The sequence below is a fragment of the Natator depressus genome, chromosome 7, assembly GCF_965152275.1.
Source record: "Natator depressus isolate rNatDep1 chromosome 7, rNatDep2.hap1, whole genome shotgun sequence".
Taxonomy (NCBI): Eukaryota; Metazoa; Chordata; order Testudines; family Cheloniidae; genus Natator; species Natator depressus.
The window spans coordinates 93,099,066-93,116,834 of record NC_134240.1 but is presented as its reverse complement, the minus strand read 5'-3'; the positions used below and the strand labels follow the sequence as shown (position 1 = coordinate 93,116,834).

The window sequence follows — 17,769 nt, the reverse complement described above, 5'->3', positions numbered from 1 at the left end:
CCATTGTCAGAGACAGGATACTAGACTAGGTGGATCTTGGGTGAATGAGTGGTTTTCAGAGTTCATTTCTCAAAAGTCAAATCCTTTTGGCATCCTCCTCCACACTAATGACAAGACTGTAACCCCACTTTAAGCTGTCAAGTCCTTCCAATCCCTCTTCCCAATACCAACTGTCACCCTTCAGGACTTTCTCCTTGCAACCTAAAAGAAGCTTTTCTCTAGGAGCCCCCCACCAGCAGGGGCAGCAAAAGAGGAGGTTTTTGGACGCAGAACTCACACCATTTATAGTTTCCAGCAATAATTTCACTAATCTCTAACCCTAGTAACAGGTATTTTACTTTATACATATATTTAATGAAATAAAATTAATAATAAAATAAAATAAAATAAAATGAACGCAATAGCTACCAAAGTTAAGCTACCGAAGTATAACACTATCAAGCTGCAGTGATGGTCTAATAGGCTGCTCCGAAATTGCCAGTTCAAGATTTAGTAATTTTAAAAAACCTCGTTTATAATTACTTTTTTTTTTTTTTTTAAATAGAGAGACATCTGCCTATATACAAAATCTATATATTAAAATAATCTTCTCATCTTCACGTAGGGAAGCCATCAGGATATTTACGCAACATGCACCACTGCCCTCTGGCACTTCCCTAGCAGAAATGAATTGGAAGCACAATAAAGCGATCCCAGCCAGTCGAGGCAGTTCAGTCAGCAGCACTTTATGATCAAGGCTATAGAAATACCAACACTTCAGCTGATAGATGTAACATTACCAGAACAGAACAGAATACAAACAAAACAAATGAAGAACTCCAAAGATTAAATCAGATTGTTTATTGTAAACAGGGTAACTCTAGCACTCTGTCATACTGGCTGCGTCACATGCACCCAATTACACATCAACTGCTCAAAGTAGCACTTGCAAAAATGACTGCAGTCTCATCATTTATGATTTGTTACATAAACTTAATTTAACAAGCACTGAAACAGAATTACAGTGTATTCTAGGTAGTCTGTTATTGCTTGTAGACACTGCAGCTTTGGATCCATTCAAATGAATCCATTAATATGCCTGAGTTAACAAACTGTACTGCTGTATCAAACTCAGAAACTGTAAAATGCTGGAGAACACTTAAAAGCAATTAAAAGTTGCTGTCAGGCTACATGAGTTCCCACTTTCACTCCAGAACTTAAAAAATACTAAATGTTCTTTTCTGGAAAAAATGGATTTGTGGTACTGTGTTAAATATAACATCACTCCAGTTTTTATGTATAGATATATGTGTGCGCGTGCGTACACACACACATATATATAAATGGTTAAAATTTGAGTTCACATCACTTTAATTATAATTTTTTTTATACAAAATAGAGGCCGTTTCATTTTTTTCACCATAAGAGTGCTACGTTTAAATACTAAATCCCAAAAATATATAATTTGTATCGTGTGCAGTCAACATTTATTTTAATACGTATAATACAAATAATCTTAACCAAAAGGAAATTATAAACAAAAAAAAATGCATTCGGGGCAAAGCAAGCCACAACGCGTGAAACATTCATGAAGAATATGGTAAAGCGTAAAAAGTAGCAGCATTTCATTTTTCCCCTATAGTGTGTTTATATTTTTCCCTTCACGCTAGCGAGAAATGCTATTGGCCTCCACTGACAACCGGCAAACATCACATGGAAACAGCACTTTTCAAAATTATTCTTTGTGAACAGTTTATGCTGTAAACCTTTTAACAGCATTTAAGTTGATAATATTTATTCAATTAAAGCAGCATTTCTTGGATAAATATAAACTCGGGCTCTGATACTGTAAACACTTAAGCAAGCATGTAATGTTACTCATGTGAGTAATCCCACTGAAGTAAATGTTTTGCTTTATTCATGTGAGTAGTCCCATTAGCCTCAAGGCAAGATCAGGCAAGATCAGGGCCAAAGGTTCAGGTTCTGTTAATAGTGGGCAGTGTCTCAAAGATGTTAATTGTATTTATGGTATTAAGTGCTCTGCCTGATAAGTGTTCACATGATTAGGCCCTTAAGTTTTCAGTGTTTAGCACATCCTGCCCTGCCTAAACGTGTACAGTAAATTATACACATCAAAAGGCAAGATAGTTTAGTAATGTAACAAAATATTTTAAGACTAAAAATAACTCTTTTTAAAATCCGTTTTGTACTTTATGGCCTAATCCTGCCTTCTTTACTGAGGCAGAACCACCACTGAAGTCACTAAGCTCAGTAAAGGGTGAAGAATTGGATTCATTATATATTATTCTGGTATTTTCTTTATGAATTAAAATTATGAATTACACATGTGCCAACTGTGTTTCTGTGCTGATCTTGTGATATAACCTGAATTAACTAGTGTGTTGTGCTGCTGTTTTGTTTGAATGTCTGCATGACAGAAAAAGGAGTGTGAAGACTGAGCATCTAAGCCATGTAGCCCTATCAATACAGGAAACTCAACTGATGCATTCATGGGGCCAAACTTGACTTTAGCTGTGCTTATGTCAAAAACTAAGGTTCTGATCTAGTAAAGCACTTATGCACATGCTTATAGTTATGTGCATTTTTAAGTGTTTTGCTGGATCAAGGCCTAATATAACAATATACTGAGCAAAAAAAAACATTGGCGACCTCATCCAGTTTATGAACAACTGGAAACAAAAATGATGTCAATTAAAAAAAAAAATTTTTATTATTCAACCAGAAGGAAACAACTCAGAGCAACCCTGAGAAATTGAATGAGGTATTAACAATCAAGAGACAAGCGTAACACTCACAAAAATAAGATGGACTACCCAAGTGTTTCCAGCATTTTACTAGTTTGAATATAAAATGTCCCCAAATTTGTATATAAAGATTAAAAACATGCCAATATATTTAATTACTCTTCTTCTGTTAAAGACAACTCCCTTGTTTATTATTTTGTTGCAAAATTTCCTCTTTTCCACTGATCTACTTAAATCTTAAAGAAAACAAGTTGGTTGCACTGAGGATCAATTAAAAAAAGGTATCATTCAACACTTTATCCTTCAAAAAATGTCAAAGCCTCCTTTTTATGAAAAGTTTTGCCCTGCCCTCCCCCCAAAAAAGGCTTAATACTTTTTTTCCTGAAAAAATTAGAGCTATTTTCAATGGCCTTTTGCAAGAATAACATGGATATTTTAAGCAAGATCAGTTTGGTCTGGAGGCTTCTTCAAATTCCATTATCAAAATGAAAACTTTAAGGGATATACTATTTTAAAAATATACTGCATCTACAAGAGCCTTTAATATTCTGGTTGATTTTGGTTTTCAACAGTTGTTTTGTAATATAAATGACACACGACAACAACTAATTTTCTAATTCTCTGTATCCCTATCACACCAATAACGCTGAATGAACCAAGAGTGAATCAGGGACTCTCAGAATGGACAGGATTGTTTGTCTTAATAATCTTTAAGATGTTTGTTCATGATGAAACCCCTTGAAATTAATTCCTTTGCATTTCTTCATCCATTGGGATTCTTCACAGTTTTGAAGCCATGACATTGATATGTGGTTTCACCAGTGGAAAGAGTGGTAGACTGCGTTTGAACTCTGTCATATTTTGAATCACATCAGGCTGCAGAGAAGTTTATTTGAAAATACAAAAACAAAAAACCTTTGCTCAATATCAAACAAAACATGAGAAATTGCTCACTTTCAGATATTATCACTTAATTGTTCTATCCACATACATACAAATCCTATTTGCTCTCTTTTACCCTGAAATATCAGATCATCAGTTCCTCAAAAAAATATATCAGCATTACTCACAACATTATAAAATGGCTTTTAAACTTTGAACCCAATCAGAACTTTTAGATTTATTCTAAATTATTTCAGACTATATTTAGAATACATTTATTCTATAGTGTAGGTGCTCAGCATACAATTACCTACTTCCATCTACTGTTTCTACAACGGATTCATAGGGACAAAGGCAACTGGAAAGCCCAGCATAAAGCAGAAGTTTCCTCTTCTGTTTCGAAACACAGGATAAAATCCACACGTACAGAAGCAGGCAATGTGTTTGTAAAAAAGTAGAAGCTCTGAGATAGTTGTGAGCCGGAACCTCAATTTGTAATGATAATGTCACAGTCAGGATTTCAAAAAGTCTGTACCCTCACTCAATGTCCATTTTTCTATACTATCAACTAATTTTTTTTATTTATTTATTTATTTATTTTTTTACCTGTGGCAAGGGGGGTGCTGGTGCCAGATTTACATCATTTTGGCTTGGAAATTCTCCAACAACAGGACCTATTAAACAAAATTAACTTAGAAAGACTGCAGCTTCTAAAATATCTTCTCAAAGAAGCTACTTCTTAAGTTAGACAAATAGCTAAAAGTACAGTTTATGAATTTTAAGAACCCTTCCTGTAGTTTTTGCTTAGCAGAACCCACCACCTAATTTATACTCCTAAATATCCCCGATCAATAAATAGTTAAGAGGGTTTTAAATAAAAGACTTCGTGAACTAGTCAATACCACTTCTAATCACCTTCTAGAAGGATCAGCGTTTAACTGATAGATACATATACTATTGACTGAATTTGTGTGAAGCAAGGATAACATCTCATGGCCAGTTACAACAATCATACATCTGTGTTCCCTATATATTTTCCAGGGGCTACCCAACATTCTACAACTATTGCTCCCTTGTGGCAGACAGACCACTCTAATTTCATTTTTAGATTTTAAAAGCATATTTATGTTCTTCCTACTCATGCATTTTATTAACAGCTAAAAGAACCTAATAAAGATCAGTCAGTCGTGGAAGTTAGAGATGGGAAAGTTATCTTAGACCCTCAGTGTCACAAAACACACAAAACCTGATGCAAACTGACAAATGATTTTGCACAAAATGTCATAGAAAATTTTTCACCAATCTTGCAGATAATTAGTGAAACCGTGTTTTATTTTTTACATTTTAACTCTAGAGAGGAACAGGATAGTTAATAATAAATGACAACTGAGTCTATTTTCCAACTGACTAGTTAATTAATTGGAAATAAAATCTAAATAAAATTATTAGCATGTGTATTTCAAATATAGAATAATGTTTCATATTATCAATTGGAGGTTTATATATTTCTTTCCTCAGAAATGCCCCAACAACAGACTGACATTTCATTGATGATCAGAACAGTCTATTCCATTTCTACACAGACATATTAAATATGTATATTTTATTTTCCAGAACAAGGTGTTTCCAGGGTTTTTTTAGTGTCTTGTTATTAAAAATAGAAGTTGTACATTTTAGGACATACCATTTTAACATAGTTAGATACTTCAGAATGGGTGAAGGAATGGCAGGCTCATCATCTTTATTGTGTCTGGAAACCCACAACTATCTGAACTTCCCTCAAATGAACTATTTTTAAATATCCTTGTGGAAAATACTTGGGTGAAAATACCTTCCTCCAAGAAGCCATAAACCACCTTTCCAGAATTTGGTTTCATAGTGCATTGTACTTGTACTGCACAACACACTGCTGTATTGCACTTTGACTTGAACAGGAATAAATTTAAAAATCTATGCAATACAATACTTACAGGAATCCATTTCCCTTGAAAGGACGTGTACGGATACCTTGTGTCTCCTGGGAGCATCTACTGCCAACATCTCCTACAGAAAGCAGCAAGGTCAGTTATTCCACAACAGAATCTAAGTGACAGCTAGCTTCTATCAGGAAGGGGAGCCATATGTTGTCTACATATTACAAGGGATGACAACCATTTAACGTGCAACTTTAGTGGTAATTAATGTTAGAGTCAAATTTTGATTCTTTAAACCCTTGTTGGGCATGTCCCTGGAAATTTAACCAAAGTTCCAGTCCTTCACAGCTCTTAATGATTTCAGAACTGAGCTGAATGAGAGATCCAGTCTTGTGAAGTTCAGAAGCCCCAAGGAACTAGGGGTGAAATGCTGGCTCCATGGAAATCAACGAGAATTTTGCCATTGATTTCTATGGAATCAGGATTACACACTAGATATTTGGTCCTACAGATTTTCTACAGAGCTGTAACGGCAGAGCCCAGCAGCCTTGGGGAAGCATATCAACCCTGAGCACAGATGTCAAAGTCAGTTGGGCCATTCCACCTAACTATGTATATGTTTCTAGTGTCCCTTCCCGCATCCTGGGACAACTGGATAATGATGCACTGTGTATTAGTACAAACATTAAAATGGATAGAAAGAAATTGGCTCCAACTGGATGGAGTACTGGTACCTGGATGGAGTACTGGTACCTTGAACAACCATATAGGTTATCACTTATTAACCATCTGTTAAAGAAATCTCTTTTAGTAATTTTTCATTTGCGGTCTTTGATTTTTAATAGGTCTCTGTGTGTTTAACTAATTGATATATGTAGTGTAGTTGTAGCTGTGTTGGTCCCAGTATATTAGCGAGACGAGGTGGGTGAGGGAATCTCTTATTGGACAAGCTTCTGTTGATGAGAGAGAGAGAAGCTTTCGAGCCACACAGAGCTCTTTGCCAGGTCTGGAAAAGAAACTTCCAGTCTCACAGCAAAATGTGAGGCGAAGAGATTGTTTAGCATAACTAGTTAACACACATTCTCAGGGACCATTCTACCACCACCTTCCCACTAAACTCTCTCTGGAACACTCCCACACTAGCATCAACTTCCTGGACATCACAATCGGTTTGAACAATGGAACCCTACAGACAACCATATACAAGAAACTCATGGATCACCACATCTACCTTCACAGATCCACTAACCATCCCAAACACACTAAGGCTTTGTCTACACCAGCACTTTTGTTGGCAAAACTTTTGTCAGTCAGGGGTGTGAAAAAACCACACCCCTGACCAACATAAGTTTCACCAACAAAAGCGCCGATGTGGACAGTGCTACGTTGGCGGGAGACACACTTTCGCTGACATAGCTACCACCACTTGTTGGGGGTAGTTAATTATGCCAGCAGGAGAGCTCTCTCCTGCCAGCATAAAGTGGCTACACAGGAGACCTTGTAGTTGCACAGCTGCGGCGGTACAGCTGTGCTGCTGTAAGGTCCATACTGTAGACATAGCCTAAGAAATGTGTTAGCTACAGCCAGGCACTCATACCACAGAATATGCACCTTAACAGACTTAAAACGACCTTCCCCAAACAAGGACACTCCTCCAGAGAAATATATCACGTCCTGGAATGGGCACCCAAATACCCAGACAGCACCTGCTTCAATAAAGAAACAAAACCCTCTCTGACCGCACTACTCTAGTTGTCACCTACCCCCCACCCACCACTGGAACCCATATGAGGGATCAAACAAACAACTACAGCACATACTTGATGGGGACCATCTTAAAAAAAAAAAAAATCGTTCTTGAAGCCCCTCTTCTGGCCTTCAAACAACCCTCCCAACCTCTCCAAGCTCAGCATCAGAAGCAAGCTCCCCGCAGACCAGGACACAGCAACTCAAAAGCAGCACCAGACCCTGCCAGAACAGATGCAAAACTTGAACACATATCTCCACTGCTTACAATAACCAACACCTCCCACAATACACCTTTCAAGATCCATGAATCCTACATATGCCTATCGCAACATGTAGTGTATCTCAACCAGTGCATTAAATGCTCCAATAACAATTGTGTGCGTGTAACCAGACAATTACTATTCTCTCGAATAAACTCACACAGGAAAATGATAAAAGACAAAAACACCATATCACCTGTGCGTGAAACCTTTTTCACAAAGTTATCACTCTGTATCTGACCTATCAGTCCTCAACCTCAAAGGAAAACATTTTTGTACAACACTTACAAAAGACAAGCTTGGGAGCTTAAATTCATCACTGTGCTAGACACCAAAAATCATGGACTGAGACGCTGGATTTATGGCTTATTACAACAATCTGTAACCCACTAACTCCTCTTTTTGTCCTATGATTGCAGAGGTATTGATGGGCCACTTACAGTATGTGTTAGCTACTTATGCTAAACAATCTGTTCCACTTTTCCTTTTGCTGCAAGGCTGGGAGTTCCTTTCCCAGATCTGACCAAGAGCTCTGTGTGGCCTGAAAGCTTGTCTCTCTCACCAACAGAAGTTGGTCCAATAAAAGATACCCCCTCACCCACCTTCTCTCTCTAATTTATGTAATGACTATATAGGCGAGGTAAATCATTAAAGAAAAATAACTTGATAAATAATTTGTTGTTTGAATCAGCCTATCAGCAAAAGACTAACACCATTAGTCAAATTATGATGGGAAATTCTGCCAATAGATGGGTCTTACAATTTGTCTAGCTCTATAAGAGAGTCCATAGCAAAATTAAAATAAAAAGCACAAAAAAGGGCAAATCTTTGCAAGCACACCGAGAACCACCCAACAATTTACTGCTCTATAAGAAAACAAATTCAGCTCATTTAAAAAAAAAAAAAATTATCTTCTACATGAACTGATCACATTTAAGCTGCATTTGGGGATGAAAGGATACATACTTCAAACACACTAACATATGTCATTGCAGTCTCATATCATTCTTAAAGATCTGAATAAGTCTCTTCACTATTTTCTACTTTCATGAGTTCTCAATAATCGACCTCTACATATCTACTGAAGAAGCATACCTCTGCCTGGTTAAAGGAAAATAATTATTTTTCCATCTGTGCTGGATGTGTTAGATTTTTAGTTTGTTTTGTGTGCGCATCTCACCAGTCATTTAAGATCCATAACAGTTTCCCGAGTCCATGCACTGAATTACTTACTTATTTGGGAATAAAGTTATTTTACTGGGAACTATAACGATTCCTGATTGAATGTGGGGTAGGTCAATATTGATTGAAAGTCACTACTATCTGACAGTTGGTCAGTAGTATTTATGAAATTAAAGTTGCCTGCTAGCAAAGAGGTGTCCACCTCACAAATGACAACCTGGCTGGCAGTCTCACCAAAGCCCAAGAATTAAATGGGCATAGCAATTGCTGCTTATTTCCATAGAAGGCAACTGTAGCTAACAAAAGTTTTTCTGTGTGACCAGAGCCACTGGAAAACCACAGAGATATTAGCATATTCTGCTGAAACTTGATTTACTATATTTTTATATATAGTCTTTCTGGAACATGGGGTAAATGGTCCATAGTGAGGGAAGACATGCTTGCACAGTGCTGGTTAGTAAACTGGCCATGCTGCTACCAGTTCCACAGAATATCTGGGAAACTGCAGAGTGAATCCTGCTGCAGCTAATTCTCTAGGACATCAAGTAGTTTGGGGATGGGGTGAATTGGTCTTTATACCATTTCCTTCAGATCCACTGACCCTGGCAGAGGAATAGGCCCATGCTCTGTTGCTTAGAAATCTTCTATTTGTGCCATGGGTCAGGGAAGTCTGGTCAGAATTCTTACATGATTTCTGTATCCTTTCAAGAATATCTCAACTGCTTCTGAAGAAAAAATGGCAAAGCTGCATTTTCCAGTGGAGAACAGCAACATTTATAGGATATTGAAGACTTTCTACAGCATGAATTTCCAGGTAGAAAAAAAAAAAAAAAACCAGGAACAAATGAACTCCCTAAGACTATCATTAGTGATAATGAAGGTAAGAGAATCTCAGATATATGAACAGATTTGTTGCTATCTATAATATTTTTCAAAGTGCTCCTTTCGCTGTCAGCTGCTCTGCAAGTAATAAAACTACATGAATATTTTGAAATATTGTGAAAAAGATGTGCAACCTATCTTTTGCAGCATAGAAAAAACGGTTACTCACCCTCTTGTAACTGTTTTTCTTCGAGATATGTTGTTCATGTCCATTCCAATCAGGTGTGCATGCACCGCGTGCACAGTTGCCAGAAATTTTTCCCCCAGCAGCTCCCATTGGGTCGGCTATGGAGCCCCGTGGAGTGGTGCCTTCATGGCACTCAATATACGACTCTGCCAACGCGGCCCCTCCTCAGTTCCTTCTTGCCGGCTTCTCCGACAGAGGGGTTGGAGGGCGGGTATTGGAATGGATGTGAACAACACATCTCGAAGAACAACAGTTACAAGAAGGTGAGTAACTGTTTTTTCTTCTTTGAGTGCTTGTTCATATCGATTCCAGTCAGGTGACTCCCAAGCTCTACCCTGGAGGTGGGGTCGGCATTAAGGAATCGCCGATTGAAGCACCGCTCAGCCAAAAGCTGCATCGTCTCTAGCATGCTGTGTGATGGTACAGTGAGAGGTGAATGTATTCACCAAGTACCTGGCCTGCAGATTTCCTGTATCGGGACCTGGGTCAGAAACGCAGCTGACGAGGCCTGTGCTCTTGTGGAATGAGCCTTAAGAGGCGGGGCTGGGACGTTGGCCAGCTCCTAACATGTGCAAATACAGGCCGTGATCCAGGAAGATAATCTTTGAGATGAAACTGGAAGTCCTTTCATGCGGGCTGCCACTGCCACAAACAGCTGGTTCGACCTCCTGAACAGCTTTGTGGGCTCAGTGTAGAATGTTAAATGTCCGCCAAACATCCAGTGAGTGCAGCCTTTGCTCTTGGATACTGTTGCGTGGCTTGGGATAGAAGACAGGTAGAAAAATGTCTTGGCTAGTATGGAATTGTGACATTACCTTAGGGAGAAAGGCCGAGTGAGGTCTGAGTTGCATCTTGTCCTTGTGGAAGACCATGTAGGGTGGATCGGAGGTAAGGGCCTTTAACTCCGACACCCTCCTGGCTGATGTGATGGCGACCAGGAAGGCTAGCTTCCATGATAGGTAGCGAAGGCAGCAAATAGCCAGCAGTTCGAATTGGGGTCCCATAATCTGGAGAGGACCAGGTTAAGGTCCCATGAGGGAAGAGGCTGTCTAACACAAGGATATAGCCGTTCCAGGCTCTTAAGGAAATGTCCTACCATAGGGTTAGCGTCCAGATGTGCCCGGATGGAAGGCCGAGATAGCAGCAAGGTGTACCTTGATGGATGCTGCTGCCAGGCCTTGTTGGTTGAGATGCAGAAGGTACTCCAGGATGAGTGATATAGACGCCTGAGTGGAGGAGTGTAATGTTGAGCACACCAGCAAATGAACCTCTTCCACTTGGCCAGATAAGTGGTCTTGGTAGATGGTTTTCTGCTGCTGAGCAGGACCTTTCTTACTGGTTCCGAGCACAAGAGCGCCATTGGGTTTAGCCATGGCTTGGAAGCTTCATGAGATGGAGGGACTGGAAGTCTAGGTGGTGCAGGCAACCGTGATCCTATGTGATCAGATCGGGGTAGAGTGGTAACACGATAGGAGTGTCCACTGACAGCTCCAGAACTGTGGGTACCAATGTTGGTGGGGCCATTCTGGGGCCAAAAAAATTACTTTTGCTCTGACTCTATGGATTTTCAGCAGTACTCTGTACATGAATGGGAATGGTAGAAAGGCATATATGAGACGGTCTCCCCAGGGAAACAGGAACACATCCGAGATTGAACCCGGGCTGTGTTTCTGAAAGGAGCAGAACACTGGGCACCTCCTGTTGCTCTGGGTGGCAAACAGATCGACCTGGGGAAACCCGCACTTTTGGAAGATGGAATATATGATATCCAGACAGATGGCCCACTCGTGATTGCGAAACGATCTGCTGAGGTGGTCCGCTAGTTCGTTCTGCACACTTGGGAGATAGAACGCTTCCAGGTGAATCGAGTGGGCTATGCAGAACTCCCATAGCTGAAGGGCCTCCCAACATGGGGGCGAAGAGGGGAAGAGTGGGCTCCACCTTGCTTGTTGATGTAAAACATGGCCGTAGTGTTGGTGGTCATTACCCGCACACACTGACCTTGGAGCCGGGATAGGAAGGTTTGGCATGCTAGCTGTACAGCTTGTCCTGCGACCATAATACTTGTGTCTGGAGCTCTCCCAGATGTGCCTCCCAACCCAGAGCTGACGCGTCTGTTACGAGGGACAAGGAGGGCTGGGGGCTGTTGAAGGGAACTCCCTTGCAGATTGTGTGAAGGTCGAGCCACCATTGGAGGCACTTGAGTACTTGGTCTGTCACTCCCTGGGTGGTATACAGACGTGAGCCATGCTTGAAGTGGTCTGAGCCTCAGTCTGGCTTGCCGGACCACCTAAGTGCAGGCTGCCATATGGCTGAGGAGACTCAGGCATCCCCTCGCGGTAGTGGTCAGGTACCAACTGAGGCTTTGGATAAGGTCTGTCATGGTCTGAAATCGGGTGTCTGGCAGGAGCGCCCTTGCCTGCACCAAGTCCAGAACCACACTGATGAATTTTATTCTTTGAGTTGGTGAGTAGGTTGACTTGTTCACGTTGAGCAGGAGTCCCAGCCTCTCAAAAGTAGTTCTGACTAGTTGGACTTGAGACTCCATCTGCTCCCTGGTGTGCCTCCTGAGTAGCTAGTAGTCGAGGTAGGGATATACCTGCACCTGCCTCCTGCAGAGGAAGGCTGCTATGACCAACATACACTTGGTGAACACTCAGGGGCCTGTCGACAGACCGAAGGGAAGGACTGTGAACTGACAGTATTTGTGGCTGGCTACAAACCTCAGAAATCATCTGTGCGTGGGCCGAATAGCTATGTGAAAGTACATGTCTTTCATGTCGAGGGTGGCATACCAGTCTCCCGGATCCAGGGAAGGAATAATAGTACTCAGAGAGAACATGTGGAACTTCAACTTCACCATGAACCTGGCCCAGAGTGGGTCTAAGACCCGCTTTGCCTTGGGGATTAGGAAATACTCGGAGTAGAACCCCTTGCTCCTTAGCTCCTGAGGAACGTCCACCATTGCTCCTATGGTGAGGAGTGATTGCACCTCCTGGATAAGGAGTTGCTCGTGAGAAGGGTCCCTGAAGAGGGATGGGGAAGCAGAATTGGAGACAATATCCCACTTCTACCATGTGGAGAACCCAGCGGTCCGATGTTATTTGGGACCATGCATGGTAGAAGTGGGATAGACAATTCCGAAAGCAGGGCTGAGGATCTGGTATACAGTCTGCCACGTCATCCCCAGGCGCACCTTCAAACGGCCTGCTTGGAGGCTGAGGAAGTGCACGCTTGGCCCTGTGATGACGAGGGCTGGGACGGCTTACGCCTGCTGTTCCTACCTCGCATTCTAGAAAAGTCTTGCCTAGGGTGAGGTTGGTAAGGACATTGAGGGGATTCAGGCTTAAAAAGTGTTTTCGCTGAGCAGCTGGGGTATGCAACCCCAGCGATTTCATCATCACCCTTGAATCCTTTAGGCTGTGTAGCCTGGAGTCTGTTTGCTCTGCGAATAATCCTGTCCCATCAAAGGACAGGTCCTGCAGGGTCTGTTGGACCTCTGGGGGTAGACTCGAAACTTGAAGCCATGAGGTCCTACTCCGCCAAGTCACCAGCATCCAGTGCCTGCAAAGAGGTCTGTGCCACTGTCTTGCTCTCCTCCACAATGGCCCCAGACTTATCCCTGAACTCCAATGGTATTAGCTCCTTAAATCTGAGCATGGAGTTCCATGAGTTAAAATTATATCTGCTCAGGACTGCCTGCTGATTAGCAATCCTGAGCTGTAGGCCTCCCGTGGAGTAGACTTTTCTACCAAAAAGGTCAAGTGTTTTTTTTTTTTTTTTTAAAAGAGTCCTTGGACTTAGGCGTGGGTCCCTGCTGCCCCTGCCTTTCACGTTCATTAACTGCAGACACCACCAAGAAGCAGGGCTGCGGGTAGGAGTATAGATACTCTTATATTCCCTTGGAGGGAATGAAGTATTTGCATTCTACTCCCTTGGCCGTCAGGGGGGATAGAGGCCGGGGTCTGCCACACAGTTTTGGTGTTATTTTGAATAGTCCTAATGAGTGGCAGCACCACTCGGGATGGACCTTTTAGGGCCAAAATGTCCACAATTGGATCCTGCACCTATTCCACCACCTCCTCGGCTTGTAAGCTCATGTTGCACGCCACCCCGCAGAATAGGTTCTGGTGGGCGTGACTATTTATGGGTGGTGGTCCTGAGACAAAAGTTCCTGCTACCATCACGTCTGGGGAAGAGGATGAGGATGCAGGTGAGGAACTAGGTCATCCTGGGCCTGTTGGTCCATGGGGACCTCCTGCTCGACCTGCTGTTCCAGGTCGGTGACCACCTGTTCCACCGTAAGGGTGGGAGTCTGTGCTGTAGACTGAATCCCTTCAGCACCTCTGGGCACAGGGCGGCTGGCCGAGGCCGTCGGCAGCCTGGGCTCGGATGCCACTGACCAGAAACCCTTGGACAAGGTGCCCTGGGACTGGTGATATGCCCAGGGGGTCCAAAAAAGCCATTGAGCTGGTCCTTGCCATTGGAACAGCCATGGCATTGTACCCACATCAGGCTGTTGATGCGTTGACCGGTGCCAGTTCTGGTGTGAGTATCTAGACCCCACGTCTGATTCTGAGGATGGGGACCAGGATCTAGATGGCCATGGCAGTGCCGATCAGAGCTGGCCAGGTGAGCAGTGCCACGAGGAAGGGGAGTGGTGCTGAGGCCTCGATCTCTACTGAGGTGATTAGTGACGTGATGATGATCAGCACCGGGAACTGGCCCTCCGATGACCCAGGGCCGAGACAACCGGTGCCACGAGCGAGAGCAGCACTGGGACTCCGAGCGGCGCTGGGAATCAGGACAGTGCCCCCTTTCTGGGGCCGGGGGATCAGTGACATGGTGACATGGGCGTGCGCATCATTGTCAGCTTGCCACGGGAGAAAAATTGTTGGCAACTGTTGGCATCATTTTTGGCTTGCTGGGGGGAAATTTTCAGCAACTGTACATATGGCGTGTGCACACCTGATTGGAATTGACGTGAACAAAGTCCCACAAAAATCATCAGGAGTTTGTAGATAAATAGTTCCCCATTGACTCTGAACTGTAATATTAAGACATCTGGATCAATCATGTTACCTTTATAAGACAGGTATAAATGTACTAATTTGCAATTCACACAAGCATATTTTCTTTTAGTGCCTATGTTTCTTAGTGATAAAATTCTAAATATATGACTAACTTACCTTATAGAATTGTACGATATCATCCTTGGTCAGGGTCTTTAGAAACGCCACTTCAATGTTATCTGAACAACAAAGTTTTAATTAAAACAAGTCGGCAAATAATAGCTAGTTATTATCATGGTATTTTTTCAAAGTACTTTAATTTCAAATTTAGACAGTGCAATTGACTGCAAATTATATGCTTTTCATTCTTAACTTACAAGCTACTATTTGGGTCTATGAAAAATAAATAGCAGTGGAAGCTTAAAATATTACACAAAATGAGCCCATTTGATTAAATGCGCTATACAGGACTAGAAAACAGCATACAGTTTAAAATTAAAAAAAAAAAAAAAAGTGAAACAGATTCATAACAGATACTGAATTTATAGATGGCTTTTTATTCACATTTATTATACTTAGGGAACCTTTTATTTAGGAAACAGCAAGATGGCATGAGTTTTAAAATATACAATAGCGGAAAGAAAATGTACGTGGTCTTTAGTGTGCAGTGTGGTCTAAAGTGAAAAGGAAGGCCTTAAAATTAGTTTGCAGACGAAGTGACTCAGTAGCTATAGTATTTTACTAAATATAGATACATACAAATGTATGTAAGTCCATTATATAATGCCATTATAAAAGTAATTATTACAGAAACAGAGCCTACCATAAGGGGCAGCGTAAAAGAAAGAGCACCCTTCAAATAAGGAGACTTGTGGGCCAGGAGGATCCAGTTTAAGAATTAAAACATGCAGGGTGATAAATATGTGACTAGGAAGTCAGAGGTGGATTGGCATGGTGAGTTTTGAAAAACAGAATGAAATTTTTAATTGAATTCAGAGATGATGGGAAGTCAGTGAAATTGACTGAACAGATGTTGCCCTGGTAGGGATGGTAATAAGTAAACATGGGTGGGGAAAAAAGTTTGGTAACAAAGATTATTCAGACTTCTAGCCTTTAGAGGAAAGTTAAGTTTGAATCACGTGTAGTGAAAGAGTAAGAAACATGGACAGAGATAGGACTTTTTTCCCCTTTGCATGAGTTGACTAACTTCTGTTTTTGTCAATTCTAGTTACACAAAAACCTTCTACTAAATTCTTCTCAATCAATGTAGGTAGATGGGAACTAAAAGGATCAGGGAACAAGTCAAGAGAAATAAAGAATTGGGTATCATCTGTATAGAAGAGATGATCACAGATCAGGTTACAGATAGCAATGAGTCATCCTGGAGAGAGAAGATATATGAACAAGAAGGCGAAGGATGGAGACATCTGGGGCACTGGAAAGCAGGACAGAGAAGACGAAAAGCTTCTACCGGAGATGAAAAAGCAGCAGAGAGTAGGAATTTTCATGCTGCTCCCTACACCTGGAATGACATCTCATTGCCAGTATACCAAGGGCCCTCACTCCTTTCAAAAATGTTTTCTGAAAGCTGTACTGAGGCCAATGTATAGGGCACTACAGGAGGATACACAGTTAAAGTAGTTTCCAATAGGACACTGACTACCCCAACAAAGCTGAACTTGGTACTGGCACAGGACAGAATGTTGAATGGAAAGCGGTGGAGAAGGCTACAGTGGAAAAGGTGGCCACAAAATGTACAGACCGTATTTCCCAGAACCTTATTAAACAAAGGAAGGTTGGAGACTGTACTTCTGAGCAGTAACGTTCAGACACACACCAAATATAAGGCAGAGTAGATCTGACCCTAAAACGGGACAACTCTTTTATTTGAGAAGAAAATACATGTTTTAACTGTCAAACTGATTTATCTTTCTTGTGATAAACTGTATTTTAAAATGTTTACTAAGTAAATAGTGAACAAAGCCAAAATCTAAACTAGAATATTCCATTCCTTTTCTTTTGCTCGTTACCTTTTGGGAGGAGTGGGAGAGAAACATGTTTTTTTTATGGCAAAACCAATTTAGCTTTCTCTGTTTCAAGATGTACTAACTAATAATACAAAAAAAAGAAAAGGAGTACTTGTGGCACCTTAGAGACTGACAAATTTATTTGAGCATAAGCTTTCGTGAGCTACAGAGCTGTAGCTCACGAAAGCTTATGCTCAAATAAATTTGTCAGTCTCTAAGGTGCCACAAGTACTCCTTTTCTTTTTGCAAATACAGACTAACACAGCTATTCTGAAACCTAATAATACAAAATGATAATCCTATCTAGCTCAGAATATTTCAGATAAAGATTAAGGACTTGCTGGTGAAAAGAAAAAAAAGGTTTAAAAGGATGAGCTAGAAGATAAATGTTTCAATATTGATATAAATTATTTTTAATTCATTTTCAGTGAGAATGAGTTGGTCAAACTGGACAGTCTCTATGTAAAAGAATAAATGGACACAAATCAGACATCAAGAATTATAACATTCAAAAACCAGTTGGAGAACACTTCTATCTCTCTGGTCACTCGATTACAGACCTAAAAGTGGCAATACTTCAAACAAAAAAAACTTCAAAAACAGACTCCAACGAGAGACTGCTGAATTGGAATTAATTTGCAAACTGGATACAATTAACTTAGGCTTGAATAGAGACTGGGAGTGGATGGGTCATTACACAAAGTAAAACTATTTCCCCATGTTTATCCCCTCCCCCGCACTGTTCCTCGGACGTTCTTGTCAACTGCTGGAAATGGCCCACCTTGATTATCACTACAAAAGGTCCCCCTCCCCCCCCAGCTCTCCTACTGGTAATAGCTCACCTTAAGTGATCACTCTGGTTACAGTGTGTATGGTAACACCCATTGTTTCATGATCTCTATGTATATAAATCTCCCCACTGTATTTTCCA

At 41.2% G+C, this 17,769-nt stretch overlaps 1 protein-coding gene and 1 long non-coding RNA gene across 4 annotated transcripts in view; one reads left to right on the top strand and one right to left on the bottom strand.

Moving 5' to 3' along the window:
- Positions 1–457: 457 nt before the first annotated feature.
- The window catches only part of IDE (insulin degrading enzyme), a 98,190-nt gene continuing 80,878 nt past the window's right edge, over positions 458–17,769 (bottom strand). For all 3 annotated transcript variants that reach the window (XM_074959087.1, XM_074959086.1, XM_074959085.1), the window contains exons 22-25: positions 14,989–15,050; positions 5,597–5,669; positions 4,233–4,300; positions 458–3,620 (exon numbers count right to left, since the gene is read on the bottom strand). In XM_074959087.1, coding sequence (XP_074815188.1) covers positions 3,525–3,620; positions 4,233–4,300; positions 5,597–5,669; positions 14,989–15,050 — 299 coding nt within the window. In that variant the 3' untranslated portion in view covers positions 458–3,524. The remainder of the gene's footprint in view (positions 3,621–4,232; positions 4,301–5,596; positions 5,670–14,988; positions 15,051–17,769) is intronic.
- LOC141991061 (uncharacterized) lies at positions 5,563–16,931 on the top strand. Its single transcript, XR_012640325.1, has 3 exons — positions 5,563–5,686; positions 9,440–9,610; positions 16,082–16,931. It is a non-coding gene; the product is annotated as an uncharacterized LOC141991061 (long non-coding RNA).